This window comes from Heterodontus francisci, chromosome 33 (genome assembly GCF_036365525.1).
Source record: "Heterodontus francisci isolate sHetFra1 chromosome 33, sHetFra1.hap1, whole genome shotgun sequence".
Taxonomy (NCBI): domain Eukaryota; kingdom Metazoa; phylum Chordata; class Chondrichthyes; order Heterodontiformes; family Heterodontidae; genus Heterodontus; species Heterodontus francisci.
This window is the reverse complement of record NC_090403.1, coordinates 53,906,720-53,926,911: the sequence shown is the minus strand read 5'-3', so window position 1 is coordinate 53,926,911 and position 20,192 is coordinate 53,906,720. Positions and strand designations below refer to the sequence as shown.

Sequence of the window (20,192 nt, the reverse complement as noted above, 5' to 3'; positions counted from 1 at the left end):
GGTGATTGCGGTGCCAGTCGAGAAGGGTGACCAATCATCACGGGGTAAGTGGGAAGTGGTGGGCGCGACCTCCGGTGGTGGCGGCCAATGAGCAGCGGGGAGATTCGAGGTGACTTAAAGGAGAAGGTGAGTGAGCGGCGCCGCCATTGGGGAGCGTGGTTGAGGAGAGGGACGGCGACAGCGAGACTCCGACACCGGGTAACGGCCGGGGCCTCCTCTATCCGGCGTCGTTGCAACTTCACCCACCCCTAGGGCTGCTCGCCGTCTGTTAGGCCTCAAAGCCTGGAGCTCGAGTTGGGAGTCTGCCAGGTCAACCCTTGAAAAAGGCCGGGGATGGGCCTGCAGCCCGGGCTCCCTCCTGGGCCTCGCCCGCCTGATCGCCTTCACTTTCGTTGTTTTTACTCATGTATTAATGTTAGTTAACGTAACAGTTGCTTTCATTTTGCATTGAGTTTATTTTTGGAACATTTAAATGTTGGGTTGACCTCTAATGATTTGCCCAGAATTGGCGCTGCAGATTCTTTGAATATTTGCTTGTGGTTTATTGCAGTGGGTTTTACTCCATTGCAATCCACGGTTACCTTCGGTGTGGGTTTTTCTGCTGTAGGGTGGACTCTCTGAACATTGACCTCTGTCGATTAGTATTCGTTCAATGGAGTCTGTGTGAAATTGTAGAACATTACAAGGGTTTCTAAAGCCCATTTATAGCTGTTTGACTGCTGTGTCTTTAATACAGTGATATTGCCCTAAAAGTCCAGAGTGATTGTGTTTTACTTTTTGCTTTCATTTATTGGCATCGGTATTGTGCCTTGACCTCCAGACTGCAGAAAGGGTCATTTGCCCAGTAATAAATTGCTGAAACATTTAGGCTCCACTAATAAACTTAAGTTCTGTAGTTGTTCTCCCTGATGATGCACAGGCTTGATGTTCATTGCCCTTCTGGGTTTAAAATTCCTGCTTTGTTATCTCTAAGCTGGCAAGCTCCTGGATCACTGTAGGTAGTAGGTCAAACTGCTGTACCAGAAGCTGTGTCAAGCTAATCTTTGTAATTAGAGCTTTGCAGTGACTAGTTCTAACCAGGTAATGTGCAGATTTGTAGTCCTGTTTGTAACTGGATATTTTTCCTCCTTTCTAAAAGGTATAATCATGATGTACGCTTGTGCTAAGTTTGTCTCCTGTCCTGCTGTGGTGAGTGTTTATAGGAAGGATTCTGACTTTCTGCCCTTGACACTTGATTTGGCTAATCATTGTGTTTAAGGAAAGCTTGTTATCTTGTACTTTCCTTGACTATAAATGTATGTAACTTTGTAATTGTCCTTATGTATAATTTAAGGGGAAAGTATCTTGAGCTTGTGTTAATTGCTGTGTCTGTCATGTATTACATGTACTGCTTAGAGTTTGACATGCCTGATCAGGTGTTAATTAGACTAAAAGATTCATTAGTCTAACTGCAATCAATGAACTGCTTTCCTATATAGTGTATTGGGGATTTTGAAAAGGATGAATGGATGTCCTGTGACAAAATAGTGGACATTTGCAAGTTACTTTCTAAAATCTGGATTTTTGGATGTGGAGCAAGTGCTGTTGGGTGGGGTGGGGCGGGGTGACATGGGGCATGAGCTGATGGTGTGGGGCATAGCTGGTGGGTTGGGGATGAGGCTGTTGGGCAGTCTCGGTGAAACGCTTCTCATTTGCTTTCCAGGTGCGCAGCACTTCGAGGACATTCCTTCGGCCAATGTCGGCCTCAGTCTTCAGCAGACCAGAGATCCAAAAAGAACAAGTAAGAAGCTTTTTAAAACTGCCTGCAGCGCTATCTCTCTTGCAGTCAAGTCATTGCATGGTGGGATCAGAGAGTGCTGTGTGCCTCCTGGCTGCTCGGTGAACTGGCCAAGTATCCGATCATGGGCAGGGTAAAGACCATTGCCGAGTGCACCACCTGCATGTCAAACTCTAGCTAATTGGGGAAAGTCGACCTTTGTCAGCAGACAGGGCAGTCTGGCCCAATGGTGTTAACATTACTTCTGGGTGCCAACATAAAAATGACGAATGGCTCGTGTCTTATTTCCCATGCCCTGCCCCAAACCTCCAATGGGCCATTTTCCAGCTTTGCCATGAGGTCAGTAGGAATTTTGAAGACTGGAGTTTTTGTTGGTTAAGGGTATCAAGGGACATGGAGTTAGGATACAGATCAGCTATGATCTGATTGAATGATGGAGCAAGCTTGAGGGGCTGATTGACCTCTTGCTGTTCCTTTCACTTCTCACCAGCCCTCATTCTTTTGTTGCCCAGTAGCTGTCGTGTATTGGAATACAGTTCCATGGGTGCCCACAGCCCTCTTACTTTCCCCAGGTGAGCCCAGACAGTGAGCATCTAACTATTTTGTTATGGGGTGCCTCATTGCCTTGCATCAAAACAGGAGGAGGCCATTCAACCCCTCGAGCCTGTTCTGCCATTCACTGTGATAATGGCTGATCTGTATCCAAACTCCATCCATCTGCCTTGGCTCCATATCTTTTAAAGCTCTTGGCTGGCAAAAAGTCTATATATCTCTAATTTTATTAATTTATTAGAACATTACAGCGCAGTAAAGGCCCTTCGGCCCTCGATGTTGCGCCGACCTGTGAAACCATCTGACCTACACTATTCCATTTTCATCCATATGGCTATCCAATGACCACTTAAATGCCCTTAAAGTTGGCGAGTCTACTACTGTTGCAGGCAGGGCGGTCCACGCCCCTACTACTCTCTGAGTAAAGAAACTACCTCTGACATCTGTCCTCGTGTCTAATGCTTTTTGTGGGAAAATGTTCCACACTTCTGCCATCTTTTGTGTGAAGTGTTTCCTAACTTCTCTCCTGAATGGCCTAGCTCTGATTTTTTTTTAATTGTATAATCCCTTTGACCTGAACTCTCCCAGCAGTGGAAAAAATTTCTCTCTACCCTATTGATTCATTTCATAATCCCAAAAACCTCACTCAAATCACCCCTTAACCTTCCTTATAAGCTTGTTGTAATCTCTAATGATTGGAACCCTGCTAACCCTCTGATGAATCTGTGCTGCACTCCTTCCAAGATCGCTATATCCTTTCTAAAGTATGGTGCCTAGAACTGTGCATGTTACTGCAGATGTAACTAAAGCAGAACTTTATAAAGCTGTAACAAAACCACTTCCCCTTTTATATTTTAATGTAGTTATGAATGCAAACATTCCATTAGTCTTTTTGATTGATTTTTATTCCTGACTACTATGTTTAGTGGTCTCTGTACAAGGACTCTTAATTCTGCTTCGCCCTCAATGTTTCTTGCTTGTCGCCATGTGTATGGTTAAAAAATACTGATCTATCCTTTAAGTTCAAAATGGATGACTGCACACTTATGGAATATGGAAATCCATCTTTTTCCCATTCACTTAATCCAACTGTCTCAATTCCAATTTTGTTCAGTGTGCACTTTCCAGAAGGTCACTAGCTCAAGCTCAACAGCAGGAGCACTGGCACTCTGCACCCCCCCCCCCCCACCAAACCCCTTCTCCCTAGCCTAGCTGTGAAGTCCCTGAGTTTAGCTAGCAATGGTGCATCACTGGCTGCAGTTTACTTCGAGTGGTGGGATTTTGGAACAAGCCCTTGCCTCTCAGCACAGAAGTTTCATGTTTTGGAAGTCCTTTAAACTGCCCCTTGCTCTGTTTTAGGCACAGCTCCTCCCTGCGCCAGGGAATGCACTGGTGCAGACTGTACGGCGGGACCTCCAGACCAGTGTCACCTCCAGGGACATCGACACTGCTGCTAAGTTCATCGGTGCTGGCGCTGCTACTGTTGGAGTGGCCGGCTCTGGTGCTGGTATCGGAACGGTATTCGGCAGCTTGATTATTGGCTATGCCAGGTAACAGTCCTTGTAAATCTGGTGTTGAGTTTTTGCCTTTGTATCTGGGTTTTGTTAAACTATGTAGAATTTTACGCACAGAAGCAGTTCATTTGGCCCACATGGCCTATGCTAGTGTTTATGCTCCACACAAGGCTCCTCCCTCCTAATAGAAATAACCTAATAGAAGTTTTCAGGATAATGAGAAGTTTTGATGGCCTAGATAGAGAAAATCTATTCCCACTGTGGGTCAATAACCAGAGGTCGTAAATTAAGATCTACAGCAGACATAATAATATATGAAATAGGAGCAGGAGATGGCCATATGGCCCCTCGAGCCTGCTGTGCTATTAAGATCATGCTGATATGATTGTGGCCTTAACTTCACTTTTCTACCTACCCTTGACTCCCATGTAGATCAAAAGTCTGTCTAACTCAGCTTTGAATATGTTCAATGAACCAACCTTCTCTGTTTACTGGGGAAGAGAATTCCAAAGGTTAACAACCATTGGAGAGAAGAAATTCCTCCTCATTTCTGTCTTAAAAGGGAGACTTCTTAATTTGCAACTGTGCCGCCTCATTCTAGGTTCTCCCACAAGGGGAAACATCCTCCTATCTACCCTGTCAAGCCCCCTCAAACCTTTTATGTTTGAGTAAGATCACCTCTCATTGTTATTGAATATAGGCCCAACCCTAGTATGTTATGGTGGCGGTGAGCTGCTGAATTGAACTGCTGCAGTCGTGTGGAGAAGGCTCTCCCACAATGCTATTGGGTAGCGAGTTCCAGGATTTTAACCCAGTGACGATGAAGGATTGGACAATATATGGGGCGGCGCAGTGGTTAGCACCGCAGCCTCACAGCTCCAGCGACCCGGGTTCAATTCTGGGTACTGCCTGTGCAGAGTTTGCAAGTTCTCCCTGTGACTGCGTGGGTTTTCGCCGGGTCCTCCGGTTTCTTCCCACAGCCAAAGACTTGCAGGTTGATAGGTAAATTGGCCATTATAAATTGCCCCTAGTAGAGGTAGGTGGTAGGGGAATTGAGGGAAGTTGGGGATGTGGTAGGAATATGGGATTAATGTAGGGTTGGTATAAATGGGTGGTTGATGGTCGGCACAGACTCGGTGGGCCAAAGGGCCTGTTTTGGTGCCGTATCTCGAAATAAATAAAATGTGCAAGTCAGGATGGTATCTGACTGAGGTGGTGGGGTTCCCTTGTCCTAGTTGGCAGAGGTTGTGGGTTTGGGAGTTATCAAAGAAGCCTTGGTGAGGTGCTGCAGTGCTTCTTGTAGATGGTACACACTGCAGACTGGGAGAAGTGAATGTTTGATGTTTGAGCTTACTATGATTGGGGTTGGCATATAAAGGTTGGGCATTGCAGTCAACTTTTCACCTGGCATTTGTGTGCTTTCATCTGTTTTTGTTGCCTGCAGGCTGAGTCTTTCATGGGTCCCTGGGTTACGCTGACCTTTTGCTTCTTGGCTGAACTCTAGTCCAGATTGAGATTAAAATTCTTTCACCTGTGAGGGTCCCTTGTGAAAGGAATTTGGGCAACAACTGAGTTCCCAGTGGCCTAAGCTTGTCATTCAGGGTGGCTGGAGTGGGAAGGTTGCACTGCTGCCATAGGCTAGCTGCCTGCTTTCTTGGCTGGGGAATGAAACCCGAGGTTAGGGCAGAGTTGGAGTGGCTAATTGTATTGTACCTGGGAGGGCTCACTCCTGATGCTGGGTGCTTGAAGTGGCAGAGGGAAGCTCCGAATTCATCAGCATTGACTAACTATATTGGGGTGGATGAGAAGAGGGAGAGCCAGTTTCATACTAATAGATGCCGAGGTTATTCATACTGTTCAGTGTGGGTGCAAGTGCTTTATAAGAGCAGCTTCACCCTAACTGAGCTCTGCCTCCGACAGTATGAAACAGACACAGCATGTAATGAGTGGCCTCCACTAGACCCAGTGTGCTCACGCAGTTTGTAAGCAGTTAATGTAGCCCTAGAAAGTGAAATTAGTTTTCAAATCTTTTTTTTTCCCGTCTGTTCTACAGGAACCCTTCCCTGAAACAGCAGCTTTTCTCCTACGCAATCCTGGGATTTGCCCTGTCTGAGGCCATGGGTCTCTTCTGTCTGATGGTTGCCTTCCTGATCCTGTTTGCCATGTAAATTCCTGTGGGAGAATCCAGAAGATGGCTGGGGAAGAGTAAATTATTGTAGTGTGTGGCTTTGGCCTCTCTGCCACCACTAAGTATCTAAATGGAATTATTTTTTTCCAATCCAATTGTGTAAGAACTCTTTGATTTAGTCCAACAGGGGTCGCTGTCTGAATAAAATGGTTAAACGTGTATCTTCTGTGTGTTTCATTAATGAAATTGGGTTTCCAGTCCAGGAGTGATGCACTTCGGGGGGGCTGGTTGGTATTTGGAGATGGGTTAATCTGTTTGCAGCAATATAGATTCAAGTGGGACAAGAGGCTTAATAAACTTGGGATTTTTCTTTCACTTTGTCCCTTGATATCCACTGCTCTGGTTTATAATCCCTACACTTTCTCCTATTTTTGAGCTTGTTAGTTTCGAATTTGCATGTAACCAGCTGTGGCACTGCTTGTAATACTTGATTGCCCAGTGCTGGATCCAGTGATCTAATTCCCAGCTATCTGGTTCACTTGGGGTTATGCAGCACAGCATACCACAGGAGGCCATTTGACCCATCACGGCTGTGCCATCTGTTTGAAATTAGTCCCACTGTCCCTATCTTGTACCACAGCCCTGCAAATTTTTTTCTTTTCGATATATCAATTCTCTTTGAAAGTTACTCTTGAATCTGTTTCTGCCCTTTCAGACAATGCAGAAAGACCGTTCTTAAAGGCTATGCAAATATTCCATGTGGCTTAACTCTTTCCAATTCTTGCATCAGTGCTGTGATGCAAACCCAAAACTGGGGTCCACGTGACTCAACAAATAAATCCATCACCCAGTGTGCTGACCAGTCCAGCCCAGATGTCACCTGAGTTTGCTTATCTCAGCTATGGACTAATTGTGCCTAGGAAGTGAGTTTTTTTTTTTTTCTCACTGCCCAGTGATTTGTACAGGAAACTGGGCATGGGCAGGAGGCTATCACATTCGGCTATGATCTGCAGTCAAATTGCCGACTGGCACTCAATCCAGACTTGTATGACCACTTAAGCAACTACTGAAGTATGAGATTGTGTCCTTTATCCCATTAAGAGTTAATGGAAAGGGCAGAGAATGGAGGTGGAGAAAATCATTTCAACTGAAATGGATACTCATTTATCCTGTACAGTGGGGGCAGTAACAAGCTCTATTGCAGGATACTGTACTCTTGTGAATGACTCTCTGCTGGTTGGAGTCGTACCTAGCGCAAAGGAAGATGGTTGTGGTTGTTGGTCAATCATCTCCGCTGCAGGTGTTCCTCAGGGTAGTGTCCTAGGCTCAACCATTTTCAGCTGCTTCATCAATAACCTTCCTTCAATTATGAGGTCAGAAGTGGGGATGTTTGCTGATGATTGCACAATGTTCAGCACCATTCGTGCCAACTCAGATACTGAAGCAGTCTGTAGAAATGTAGCAAGACCTGGACAATATCCAGGCTTGGGCTGATAAGTGGTAAGTAACATTTGTGCCATGTGAGTGCCAGGCAATGACCATCTCCAACAAGAGAGAATCTAACCATCTCTCCTTGACATTCAATGACATTACCATCGCTGAATCCCCCACTATCAACAGCCATGGGGCTGCCATTGACCAGAAACTGAACTAGAGTAGCCATATAAATACCGTGGCTACAAGAGCAGGTCAGAGGCTAGGAATCCTGTGGCGAGTAACTCACCTCCTGCCTCCCCTGTCCAACATCTACAAGGCACAAGTCAGGAGTGTGATGGAATACTCCACTTGCCTGGATGGGTGCAGCTCCAACAACACTCAAGAAGCTCAACACCATCCAGGACAAAGCAGCCCGCTTGATTGGCACCCCATTCACAAACATTTACTCCCTCCACCACTGATGTGCAGTGGCAGCAGTGTGTACCATCTACAAGATGCACTGCAGCAACACACCAAGGCTCCTTAGACAGCACCTTCCAAACCCGTGACCTCTACCAACTACAAGGACAAAGGCAGCAAATGCATAGGACCACTGCCACTTGCAAGTCCCACACCATCCTGACTTGGAACTATATTGCCGTTCCTTCACTGTCACTGGGTCAAAATCCTGAAACTCCCTAACTACTGTGGGTGTACCTACCTCACATGGACTGCAGTGGTTTAAGAAGGCAGCTCACCACCACCTTCACAAGGGCGATTAGCAATGGGCAATAAATGCTGGCCTAGCCAGCGACGCCCACATCCCATGAATGAATAAAAAAAACTTAGAAACTGAGTATTTCACTGAATTCAAATCAGCATTGACTTGCCCAAGGAGTCTGAGTGGTAGCAAGGTCTGTGGGAGTTGTCTTAGATTTATGATGAGTTTTAGCAGTATTTGACATTGAAATGGGATGTGGTCCAGGTCCTTGAAATACAATTATTGTAGGCAGACAGAGCTTTATTTCATATATTGCTCTTTTAAGTCCTCTGGATATCCCAAAGTGCTTTAAGAGGGGTACATTATTATTGAAGTGCAGCTACTATTATGTGGGGAAAGGTGGCTGTTGATTTGCACATACTGAGCAACCAGAAAGCTGTTTCTTTGGGTGAGGGTGAAATATTGGACAGGGCACAAAGAGAGTGCCCTGCACCTTTTTACTAAAAATCTTTCTCTGGGTGTGAGTGTCAGTAATAAATTTTACCAGTCTCCAGGGGTCGTCCATTTAAGACTGACAGGAGAAATTTATTCACTCAAAGGTTTGTTATGATTTGGAATTCTCTATCCCAGAGTGCTGTGGATGCTCAGTCGTTGAGTATATCCAAGGTGGAGATTGATAAATTTTTGGATACTCAGGGAATTAAGGGATATGAGGATCATGTGAGAAAGTGGAGTTGAGAGATAAGCCATGATCCTATTGAATAGCAGAGCAGGCTCGAATGGTTGAAAAGTAGTAAAGTAAGCAAGGTTTATTTCATGGTTGAAAATCTATTTAATTCATTCTTGGGGTGTGAGCATCGTTGGCCAAGCCAGCATTGATTGCCCATTTGAGAAAGGGTAGTGAGCCACTGCCTTTAACTGTTGCAGCTTGTGTGGTAAAGGTAGGGAGTTCAAGGATTTTGACCAGCGGCGAAGGAATGGCGACATTTGTCCAAGTCCTGATGGTGTATGATTTGATCTCGTGGCAATGCAGCATCACCTGAGTACTGTGTTGGAGTGTCAGTCAAGCTAATGAGTTTAACACCACTGGGGCTTGAATCTATGACCATGTGACTCAGGTGAAAGTTATACTGCTAAATTGGGTCCATACATTGTGGGTATTTTTTCTGTGTAGTTTACTTTCATTTGAACTATGATTACAGAACACAATCATAAATGTGTCCTCAACAAGATAATCCACCCTGCATTCCACCCAGCCCTAGGGTGTTTTGAAATCCCTCTGTGGCCTCACCCCTCCCTGTCTTTGTGATTTCCTCCAGCCCTACATACAGCCTGCTGAGATCTCTGCACTCCTCCAATTCTGGCTTCTTGCACATCCCCAATTTCCTTCACTCCACCATTGACAGCCATGCCTTCAGCTGTCTGGATCTAACATCTGGAATTCCCTCCCAAAACTTCTCTGTCTCTCTATCTCTCTAACCTTTAAGATGCTTCTTAAAACCTACCTCTTTGATTAAGTTTTAGTCACCTGACCAAATATCTCCTTAAGTGGCTATGTCCAATTTTGTTTGATAACACTCTCAGGAAGCACCTCAGAACATTTTACTAAGTTAAAAGATGCTATATAAATACAAGTTGTACAGCTCCCAGCCTCAAAAAAGTGTAAATTGTGGAGGTGTTTTTTATTGGTTGAATGGCCTTTTGTTAACCCATACCTTATGTTATTGTGGGGAGGCTTGAGGCTTTGTGAGGGCCTCCCTTGACCTTGTCTGACAGCATATTTGAATTTTCATGCAGTGAAGACCCAGACACCTGTTTTTGCAATGTGTGTTGGCTCTTTGAACATGCTTAGATGTGTTATTTCCCCCCAGCCATCAGCAGTGAGAATGGAGGTATTTGCTGCTATACAGTTAAAGGTTGAGCTGTTCCAACAATCTCATTGATCTCTCAAAGTTGCCAAAATTAATACTGTCTTCTGTATAAGTGTAAAGTTTCTCATTGTTTTGAAGTTGGAACTGGGAAAATAACCTAACCAATGAGAGATATGGAGAAGCCAACAACAAGGTAGAAAGACTTGCATTTATATAAAGTCTTTCACAACCTCAGAGAATCCCAAAGTACTTTACAGCCAATGAAGTACTTTGGAAGTGTAGTCACTGTTGTATTGCAGGTAATAATGGTAGCCAATTTGCACACAGCAAGCTCCCACAATTAGCAATGTGCTAAATGATCAGATAATCTTTTTCAGTGGGAGAACTCCCTTGCTCTTTGAATAATACCATGTTATTTTTAGTCCTTGAGCGGGCAGGTAGTGCCTCAGGTTAATGTCTCATCCAAAAGTCAGCACCTCTAACATTGCAGCAGGCCCTCACTACCATACTGAAGTGTCAGCTTAGATCATGTGCTTGAGTCCCTGGAGTGGGACTCAAACCCAGAAACCCACAACCTTCTGACTCAGGTGAGAGTGCAACCCACTGAGTCACAGCTGACACCTTTTTTCTGCCCTTGCTCACTCCCTAGCCACCAGTTTGTTTGATTTTCCCCAGACTAGGACATTTTTCCCTAAAACCAGATTGATTCATTTATCTAATTTAGGTTTCTGAGGCAATGCTGTTGCAAAAAGTGACTCGTTATAGTTGAAGTGGTTTGAGGATGTGATAAAGTATTGCATAAAAGCAAAACTGAATTAATTCTGACACCATTAATTCATAGAATGGTTACAGCACAGAAGCAGGCTATTCAGTCCATCATGTCTGTGCCGGCTCTCTGCGAGAGCATCTCAACTAGTCCCACTCCCCTACCTTTGCCCCATAGCCCTGCAAATCTTTCCTCTTTAGATAATTAATCAATTCCCTTTTGAAAGTCACAATTGAATCTGCCTCCACCACACTCTCAGGTAGTGCATTCCAGATCCTAACCACTTGCTGCATAAAAAGTTTTTCCTCGTGTCGCCTCTGGTTCTTTTGTCAATCATTTTAAATCGGTGCCCTCTGGTTCTCAACCCTTCCACCAATGGGAACAGTTTCTCTCTAGTTACTCTGTCCAAACCCCTCATGATTTTTAACACCTCCATCAAATCTCCTCTCTACCTTCTCTTCTCTAAAGAAAACAACTCCAGCTTCTCCAATCTATCCTCATAAATAAAGTCCCTCATCCCTGGAACCATTCTCATAAATCTTTTCTGCACCCTCTCTAATGCCTTAACATCCTTCCGAAAGTGTGGTGCCCAGAATTGGACACCATACTCCAGTCGAGGCCGAACCAGTGGTTTATAAAAGTTCACTTTCGCTTCCTTGCTTTTGTACTCTTTGCCTCCATTTATAATGCCCAGGTTCTATATGCCTTATTGACCACTTTCTCAATCTGTCCTCCCATCTTCAATAATTTATGTACAATATACCACCATATCTCTGTTCCTGCACCCCCTTGAGACTTGTACCCTTTAATTCTCCTCATTCTTCCTCCCAAAATGAATCACTTCACACTTCTCTGCATTAACTTTTATCTGCTATGTGTCCCCCCATTCAACCAGCCTGTCTGTGTCCTCTTGAAATCTATTATTTATCTATTCGTTTCATCCTACCATGAATCTTGGCAATCATCATTGTACTTACACAGAATCACCTCTTGGTGGTGCATCATGGAATACGCCATTTGAGGGCGCTGTGCCTGTGGCGACAATTGGGCAGTGTGATACCGTGAGCTGTCGGAAGGTGGCGCTGTTTGTGACATGTGACTCCCAGAGCAACCAGCGGGTGGCGCTGTTTGCAGGGTGTGATTCCGGGAGCTGCTGGAGGGCGGCGCTGTTTGTGGGGTGTGATTCCGGGAGTCATAGAGTTTTACAGCACAGAAACAGGCCCTACGGCCCAACGCGCCTGCGCCAACCATCAAGCACCCATTCTAACTAATCCCATTTCCCTGCACTTGGCCCATAGCCTTGTATGTTATGGCGTTTCAAGTGTTCATCTAAATACTTCTTGAATGTCGTGAGATGCCTCCACCACCTCCTCAGGCAGTGTGTTTAGATTCCAACCACCCTCTGGGTGGAAAAAATTCTCCTCAACTCCTTTCTAAACCTTCTGCCCCTTACCTTAAATCTATGCCCCCTAGTTATTGACCTCTCTGCTAAGGGAAAACTTTCTTCATATCTATCCTATCAATACCCCTTATAATTTTGTATACCTCAATCAGGTTCCCCCTCAGCCTTCTCCGCTCCAAGGAAAACAACCCCAGCCTATCCAGTCTCTCTTCATAGCTGAAATGCTCCAGCCCAGGCAACATCCTGGTGAATCTCCTCTGCACTCTCTCCATTGCAATCACATCCTTCCTATAGTGTGGTGACCAGAACTGTACACAGTACTCCAGCTGTGGCCTAACTAGCATTTTATACAGCTCCATCATAACCTCCCTGCTCTTATATTCTAAGCTCGGCTAATGAAGGCAAGTATCCCATATGCCTTCCTAACCATCTTATCTACCTGTGCTGTTGCCTTCAGTGATCTATGGACAAGCACCCCAAGGTTCCTCTGACCTTCTGTACTCCCTAGGGTCCTACCATCCATTGTATATTCCATTGCCTTGTTAGACCTCCCAAAGTGCATCACCTCACACTTCTCAGGATTAAATTCCATTTGCCACAGCTCCGCCCATCTTACCAGCCCATCTATATCATCCTGTAGTCATCACTATTTACGGCACCACCAATTTTCATGTCATCTGCAAACTTACTGATCATACCTCCTATATTCACGTCTAAATCATTAATGTACACTACAAACAGTAAGGGTCCCAGCAACAATCACAAAAACAACCCTCTATCATTTTTATTTATTTAATTAGAGATACAGCACTGAAACAGGCCCTTCGGCCCACCGAGTCTGTGTTGACCAAGAACCACCCATTTATACTAACCCTACAGTAATCCCATATTCTCTACCACCTATCTACACTCGGGGCAATTTACAATGGTCAATTTACCTAACACCTGCAAGTCTTTGGTGGTGGGAGGAAACCAGAGCACCCGGCGAAAATTCACACGGTCATAGGGAGAACTTGCAAACTCCGCACAGGCAGTACCCAGAATTGAACCCGGGTCCCTGGAGCTGTGAGGCTGCCGTGCTGACCACAGCGCCACCCTGGATCCCATTGTCTTTACTTTCTTAACCAATCTCCCATGTGGGACCTTATCAAAAGCCTTACTGAAGTCCATGTAGACTACATCAACTGTTTAGATGTGTAGATGAGGGTAAGTTACCGCCTCGAAAAATTCAATCAGGATCTCCCCCTGACAAAGCCATGCAGACTATCCCTGGGAGCTGTCGGCGGGCGGCGCTGTTTGGGGGTGTGAATCCCGGATCTGACGACGGGTGGCGCTGTTTGCGGGGTGTGATTCCCGGACCTGACGGCGGGCGGCGCTGTTTGCGGGGTGTGATTCCCGGACTTGACGGCGGGCGGCGCTGCTTGCGGGGTGTGATTCCCGGATCTGACGGCGGGCGGAGCTGTTTGCGGGGTGTGATTCCCGACTTGACGGCGGGCGGAGCTGTTTGCGGGGTGTGATTCCGGGCGCTGCCGGCCGGCGGCGCTGTGTTCTGCGTCTGCGCAGTTCCGGCCGAGCAGGAATATGGCGGAAGCTCCGGTGGAGGAGAGCGTGAGCCCGATGCTGTTACCAGGCAGCACCGGCTCGGTAGCAACGGGCCTCCTTAGCCAGCTGCACGCAACTTCCTGGGACCCGACTCTCAGCACCGACTGGGACAGCGAGAAGCCCTCACAGCCTTGCCTGCTCCGGATCAAAAGGTAAACCCCCTCCCCCGGGGGGAGGAATCAGAGTTATCGGGAGCCGGGTCAATCGGGAAGGGGAAGGTGGTGGTGGTGGTGGTGGTGGTGGTGGTGGGAAGGAGAGGCAATGAGTAGGTGGAGGGGGGGAAGTGTGGAGTGGAGAGGGGGGAGAGGAGGGTGAGGGGTGGGGGAGAGGCAGGGAGAGGGAGAGGGGGGCAGGGGAAAGGGTGAGGGGTGGGAGAGGGTGAGGGGTGGGGGAGGGGAGAGGGTGAGGGGTGGGGGAGAGGGTGAGGGTGGGGGAGGGGAGAGGGTGAGGGGTGGGGGAGAGGAGAGGGTGAGGGGGGGGTGGGGGGTGGGGGAGAGGAGGGGGTGGGGGGTGGGGGAGAGGAGGGGGTGGGGGAGAGGAGGGGGTGGGGGGTGGGGGAGAGGAGAGGGTGAGGGGTGGGGGAGAGGAGAGGGTGAGGGGTGGGGGAGAGGAGAGGGTGAGGGGTGGGGAGAGGAGAGGGTGAGGGGTGGGGGAGAGGAGAGGGTGAGGGGTGGGGAGAGGAGGGGGAGAGGAGAGGGTGAGGGGTGGGGGAGAGGAGGGGGAGAGGAGAGGGTGAGGGGTGGGGGAGAGGAGGAGAGGGTGAGGGGTGGGGGAGAGGAGGGGGAGAGGAGAGGGTGAGGGGTGGGGGAGGGGAGGGGGAGAGGAGAGGGTGAGGGGTGGGGGAGGGGAGGGGGAGAGGAGAGGGTGAGGGGTGGGGGAGAGGAGGGGGAGAGGAGAGGGTGAGGGGTGGGGGAGAGGAGAGGGTGAGGGGTGGGTGAGGGGTGGGGGAGAGGAGAGGGTGAGGGGTGGGTGAGGGGGGCAGGGGAGAGGGTGAGGGGTGGGGGCTGAGGGGTGGGTGAGGGGTGGGGTGGGGAGTGGAGGGGGTGGGGAGAGGAGGGGGCGGGGGAGAGGAGAGGGGGGTGAGGGGCGGGGGAGAGGAGAGGGGGGTGAGGGGCGGGGAGAGGAGGGGGTGAGGGGCGGGGAGAGGAGGGGGTGGGGGTGGGGGAGAGGAGGGGGTGGGGGTGGGGGAGAGGAGGTGGTGGGGGAGAGGGAGAGGAGGTGTTGGGGGAGAGGGAGAGGAGGTGTTGGGGGAGAGGGAGAGGAGGTGTTGGGGGAGAGGGAGAGGAGGTGTTGGGGGAGAGGGAGAGGAGGGGGTGGGGAGAGGGAGAGGAGGGGGTGGGGAGAGGGAGAGGAGGGAGAGGAGGGGGTGGGGAGAGGGAGAGGAGGGGGTGGGAGAGGGGGAGGAGGGGGTGGGGGAGAGGGGGAGAGGGAGAGGAGGGGGTGGGGAGAGGGAGAGGAGGGGGTGGGGGGAGAGGAGGGGGTGGGGGGAGAGGGGGTGAGGCATGGGGGAGAGGAGGGGGTGGGGGAGAGGGGGGTGAGGGGTGGGGAGAGGAGGGGGTGGGGGAGAAGGGGGTGAGGGGTGGGGGAGAGGAGGGGGTGGGGGTGAGGGGTGGGGGAGAGGTGGGGGTGAGGGGTGGGGGAGAGGAGGGGTGGGGGAGAGGGGGGTGAGGGGTGGGGGAGAGGAGGGGGTGGGGGAGAGGAGGGGGTGGGGGAGAAGGGGTGTGGGGGAGAGGAGGGGGTGGGGCAGAAGGGGGTGAGGGGTGGGGGAGAGGAGGGGGTGGGGGTGAGGGGTGGGGGTGAGGGGTGGGGGAGAGGAGGGGGTGAGGGGTGGGGGAGAGGAGGAGGGTGAGGGGCGGGGGAGAGGAGGGGGTGGTGAGGGGCGGGGGAGAGGAGGGGGTGGTGAGGGGCGGGGGAGAGGAGGGGGTGGTGAGGGGCGGGGAGAGGAGGGGCGGGGGAGAGGAGGGGGTGGTGAGGGCGGGGGAGAGGAGAGGGATGAGGGGCGGGGGAGAGGAGGGGGTGGGGGATGAGGGGCGGGGGAGAGGAGGGGGTGGGGGATGAGGGGCGGGGGAGAGGAGGGCGTGGGGGATGAGGGGCGGGGGAGAGGAGGGCGTGGGGATGAGGGGTGGGGGAGAGGAGGGCGTGGGGGAGAGGGGGATGAGGGGTGGGGGAGAGGGGGATGAGGGGTGGGGGAGAGGAGGGGGTGGGGGAGAGGGGGCTGAGGGGTGGGGGAGAGGAGGGGGTGGGGGAGAGGAGGCTGAGGGGTGGGGGAGAGGAGAGGGGGGGAGGCGGGGGTGGGGGAGGGGGGTGAGGGTGGGTGAGGGGTGGGGGAGAGGAGGGGGTGGGGGAGAGGGGGATGGGGTGGGGGGAGCGGAGGGGGTGGGGGAGAGGAGGGGTTGAGGGGTGGGGGAGAGGAGGGGGTGGTGGTGTGGTGGGAGGCGGAGAGGGGGTGAGGGGTGGGGGGTGAGGGGTGGGGAGAGGATGGGGTAGGGGGAGAGGGAGTGGGGGAGAGGGTTGTGGTGAGGGGTGGGGGAGAGGAGTGGGTGGTGAGGGGTGGGGGAGAGGAGTGGGTGGTGAGGGGTGGGGAGAGGAGTGGGTGATGAGGGGTGGGGGAGAGGAGTGGGTGATGAGGGGTGGGGGAGAGGAGGGGGTGGTGAGGGGTGGGGGAGAGGAGGGGGTGGTGAGGGGTGGGGGAGAGGAGGGGGTGGTGAGGGGTGGGGGAGAGGAGGGGGTGGTGAGGGGTGGGGGAGAGGAGGGGGTGGTGAGGGGTGGGGGAGAGGAGGGGGTGGTGAGGGGTGGGGGAGAGGAGAGGGGGATGAGGGGTGGGGGAGAGGAGAGGGGGATGAGGGGTGGGGGAGAGGAGAGGGGGATGAGGGGTGGGGGAGAGGAGAGGGGGATGAGGGGTGGGGGAGAGGAGAGGGGGATGAGGGGTGGGGGAGAGGAGAGGGGGATGAGGGTGTGGGGGAGAGGGGAGAGGAGGGGGTGGGGGAGAGGGGGTGAGGGGGTGGTGGAGAGGAGGGGGAGAGGAGGGGGGTGGTGGAGAGGAGGGGGAGAGGAGGGGGGTGGGGGAGAGGAGGGGGAGAGGAGGGGGGTGGGGGAGAGGAGGGGGTGGGGGAGAGGAGGGGGATGGGGGTGAGGGGGTGGGGAGAGGAGGGGGATGGGGGTGAGGGGGTGGGGAGAGGAGGGGGATGGGGGTGAGGGGGTGGGGGAGAGGAGGGGGATGGGGGTGAGGGGGTGGGGGAGAGGAGGGGGATGGGGGTGAGGGGGTGGGGAGAGGAGGGGGGGGTGGGGGAGAGGAGGGGGGGGTGGGGGAGAGGAGGGGGGGGTGGGGAGAGGAGGGGGATGGGGGTGAGGGGGGGTGGGGGAGAGGAGGGGGATGGGGGTGAGGGGTGGGGGAGAGGAGGGGGATGGGGTGAGGGGTGGGGGAGAGGAGGGGGATGGGGGTGAGGGGTGGGGGAGAGGAGGGGGATGGGGTGAGGGGTGGGGTTGAGGAGGGGGATGGGGGTGAGGGGTGGGGTTGAGGAGGGGGATGGGGGTGAGGAGGGGGATGGGGGTGAGAGGGGGGGTGGGGGTGGGGGAGAGGAGGGGGTGGGGGTGGGGGAGAGGAGGGGGGTGGGGGAGAGGAGGGGGGTGGGGGTGAGGAGGGGGGTGGGGGTGGTGGAGAGGAGGGGGGTGGGGGTGGTGGGAGAGGAGGGGGAGAGGGTGGGGGTGAGAGGAGGGGGGTGGGGGAGAGGAGTGGAGGGGGGTGGGGAGAGAGGGTGGGGGAGGAGAGGAGGGGGTGGGGGAGAGGAGGGGAGAGAGGGGTGGGGGAGGAGGAGGAGGGAGAGGGGGGAGAGGAGAGGAGGGGGGTGGGGAGAGGAGAGGAGAGGAGGGGGGTGGGGGAGAGGAGAGGAGAGGAGGGGGGTGGGGAGAGGAGAGGAGGGGGGTGGGGGAGAGGAGAGGAGAGGAGGGGGGTGGGGGAGAGGAGAGGAGAGGAGGGGGGTGGGGGAGAGGAGAGGAGAGGAGGGGGTGGGGGAGAGGAGAGGAGAGGAGGGGGGTGGGGGAGAGGAGAGGAGAGGAGGGGGGTGGGGAGAGGAGAGGAGAGGAGGGGGGTGGGGGAGAGGAGGGGGGTGGGGGAGAGGAGGGGAGAGGGGTAGGGGAGAGGAGGGGGTAGGGGAGGGAGAGGGGGTAGGGAGGGGAGGGGGTGGAGGAGAGGAGAGGAGGGGGGTGGGGAGAGGAGAGGAGGGGGGTGGGGGAGAGGAGAGGAGGGGGTGGGGGAGAGGAGAGGAGGGGGGTGGGGAGAGGAGGGGAGGGGGAGGGGAGAGGAGGGGTGGGGGAGAGGGAGAGGAGAGGGTGGGGAGAGGAGAGGAGAGGGGTGGGGGAGAGGGAGGAGAGGAGGAGGGGTGGGGAGAGGAGAGGAGAGGGGTGGGGGAGAGGAGAGGAGAGGGGGGGGGAGAGGAGAGGAGAGGGGTGGGGGAGAGGAGAGGAGAGGGGTGGGGGAGAGGAGAGGAGAGGGGTGGGGGAGAGGAGAGGAGAGGGGTGGGGGAGAGGAGAGGAGAGGGGTGGGGAGAGGAGAGGCGAGGGGTGGGGGAGAGGAGGGGGTGGGGGAGAGGAGTGAGGGGGTGGGGGAGAGGAGAGGAGAGGGGTGGGGGAGAGGAGAGGAGAGGGGTGGGGGAGAGGAGAGGAGAGGGGTGGGGGAGAGGAGAGGAGAGGGGTGGGGGAGAGGAGAGGAGAGGGGTGGGGGAGTGGAGGGGGTGGGGAGAGGAGAGGGGGGTGGGGAGAAGAGAGGAGGGGTGGGGGAGAGGAGAGGAGGGGTGGGGGAGAGAGAGGAGGGGTGGGAGAGGAGAGGAGAGGGGTGGGGAGAGGAGAGGAGGGGAGGGGGTGGGGGAGAGGAGGGGAGGGGGGTGGAGGAGAGAGGGGAGGGGAGGGGGTGGAGGAGGGGAGGGGAGGGGGGTGGAGGAGGGAGGGGAGGGGGGGTGGAGGAGGGAGGGGAGGGGGGTGGTGGAGAGGGGGAGGGGGGGTGGAGGAGAGAGGGAGGGGGGGTGGAGGAGAGAGGGGAGGGGGGGTGGAGGAGAGAGGGAGGGGGGGTGGAGGAGAGGAGTGGAGGGGGGTGGTGGAGAGTGGGGAGGGGGGTGGAGGAGAGGTGGGGAGGAGGGGGGTGGGGGAGGGGAGGTGTGGGGGAGTGGAGAGAGGAGGGGTGGGGAGAGGAGGGGGGTGAGGGTGGGGGAGAGGAGGGGTGAGGGGTGGGGAGAGGTGAGGGTGGGTTGGGTGAGAGTGGGGGGGTGTGGAGGAGTGGGGGTGAGGAGAGGGGGGGTGTGGAGGAGTGGGGGTGAGGAGAGGGGGGGTGGGGTGTGGAGAGGGGGGGTGGGGTGTGGAGAGGGGGGTGGGGAGTGGAGTGGAGGGGGGGTGGGGAGTGGGGAGAGGGGTGGTGTGGGGGGGGGGGGGGGGGGGGGGTGGGGGTGTGGGGGGGGGGGGTGTGGAGGGGAGGGGGGTGAGGAGGGGGGGGTGGGGAGGGGAGTGGGGTGTGGTGGTGGGGGGAGGGGGTGGGGTGGGAGGTGGGGGTGGAGGTGGGGTGGGGAGGGTGTGGAGAGGTGGTGGGGGGGAGGGGGGGGGTGGGAGTGGGGGGGGGTGGGGGGGGGGGGAGTGGAGAGTGGGGGTGAGGGGTGGGGGGAGAGGTGTGGGGGGGGTGAGGGGGGGGGGGTAGGTGAGCGTGTGGGGGGGGTGGGGGTGGGGGTGTGGTGTGGGGGGGTGGGGGGGGTGTGTAGTGAGGGGGGGAGTGGGGTGGGGGGGGTGTGGAGTGTGGGGGTGGGGGGTTGTGCTCTAGGTGTGTGATCGCGCGGGGCAGACGACGACCCGGGGGGGGGGGGGTGTGTGTGATAGATAGGGGGTGTGGATACACAGAAACACGAGCGAAGAGACAAAACATCGAAACGAGAAAAACATCGAGAGTAGCGAAATTAAAAGATTCAAAAAGAGAAGAGAACAAATAAAGATTAACAAAGAGAAAAGAGACAACCAGAACAATAAACAAGATAAACAAAGAGAAGAGACAAATCAAAGATACTAAAAAAGAGAAGAGAAAACATAAAAGATTAACAAAGAGACGAGAAACACACGATAAACAAGCAAGAAAAGAGACCGAGACAAGAAAAACAGAAAAGCAAGAACGAATAAGAAGAAGAGAAAAGAAACCGAAATAAGAAGAAGAACACGAAAAGAAAAGATAAACAAGAAACGAGAATCCATAAAACAGCGCCAGCGAAAATAAAGACAGAACGAGAAAAAAAATACAACGCAAATAAAATACGAAGAATATACAAAAGAGACGCAACTAACAACAGAGAAGCGAAAATCAAAAACGAGACAGAGAAAACTAAACACAGACGACAAAGAAGATAAAAACAAACAAAGAGAAGAAAGACGAAAATAAACGACCATACACGAAAGAACGAAACCAGCTAAAAAGA

General features: G+C 53.2%; 2 protein-coding genes across 3 annotated transcripts in view; both read left to right on the top strand.

Moving 5' to 3' along the window:
* The first annotated feature begins 75 nt into the window (after positions 1-75).
* On the top strand, positions 76-6,190 carry atp5mc1 (ATP synthase membrane subunit c locus 1). Of its 2 annotated transcripts, none has more exons than XM_068013590.1 (5): positions 76-126; positions 1,139-1,188; positions 1,703-1,780; positions 3,689-3,879; positions 5,897-6,190. In XM_068013590.1, the coding sequence occupies exons 2-5, from the start codon at positions 1,147-1,149 to the stop codon at positions 6,009-6,011; spliced, it is 426 nt and encodes a 141-aa protein (XP_067869691.1). In that variant the 5' UTR covers positions 76-126; positions 1,139-1,146; the 3' UTR covers positions 6,012-6,190. The 2 variants fall into 2 exon arrangements, with proteins under 2 accessions (XP_067869691.1, XP_067869690.1); XM_068013589.1 differs by having other exon boundaries at positions 113-198.
* Positions 6,191-13,728: 7,538 nt separating this feature from the next.
* The window catches only part of ube2z (ubiquitin-conjugating enzyme E2Z), a 45,468-nt gene continuing 39,004 nt past the window's right edge, over positions 13,729-20,192 (top strand). The window contains exon 1 of the mRNA XM_068013588.1: positions 13,729-13,901. Coding sequence (XP_067869689.1) covers positions 13,729-13,901 — 173 coding nt within the window. The remainder of the gene's footprint in view (positions 13,902-20,192) is intronic.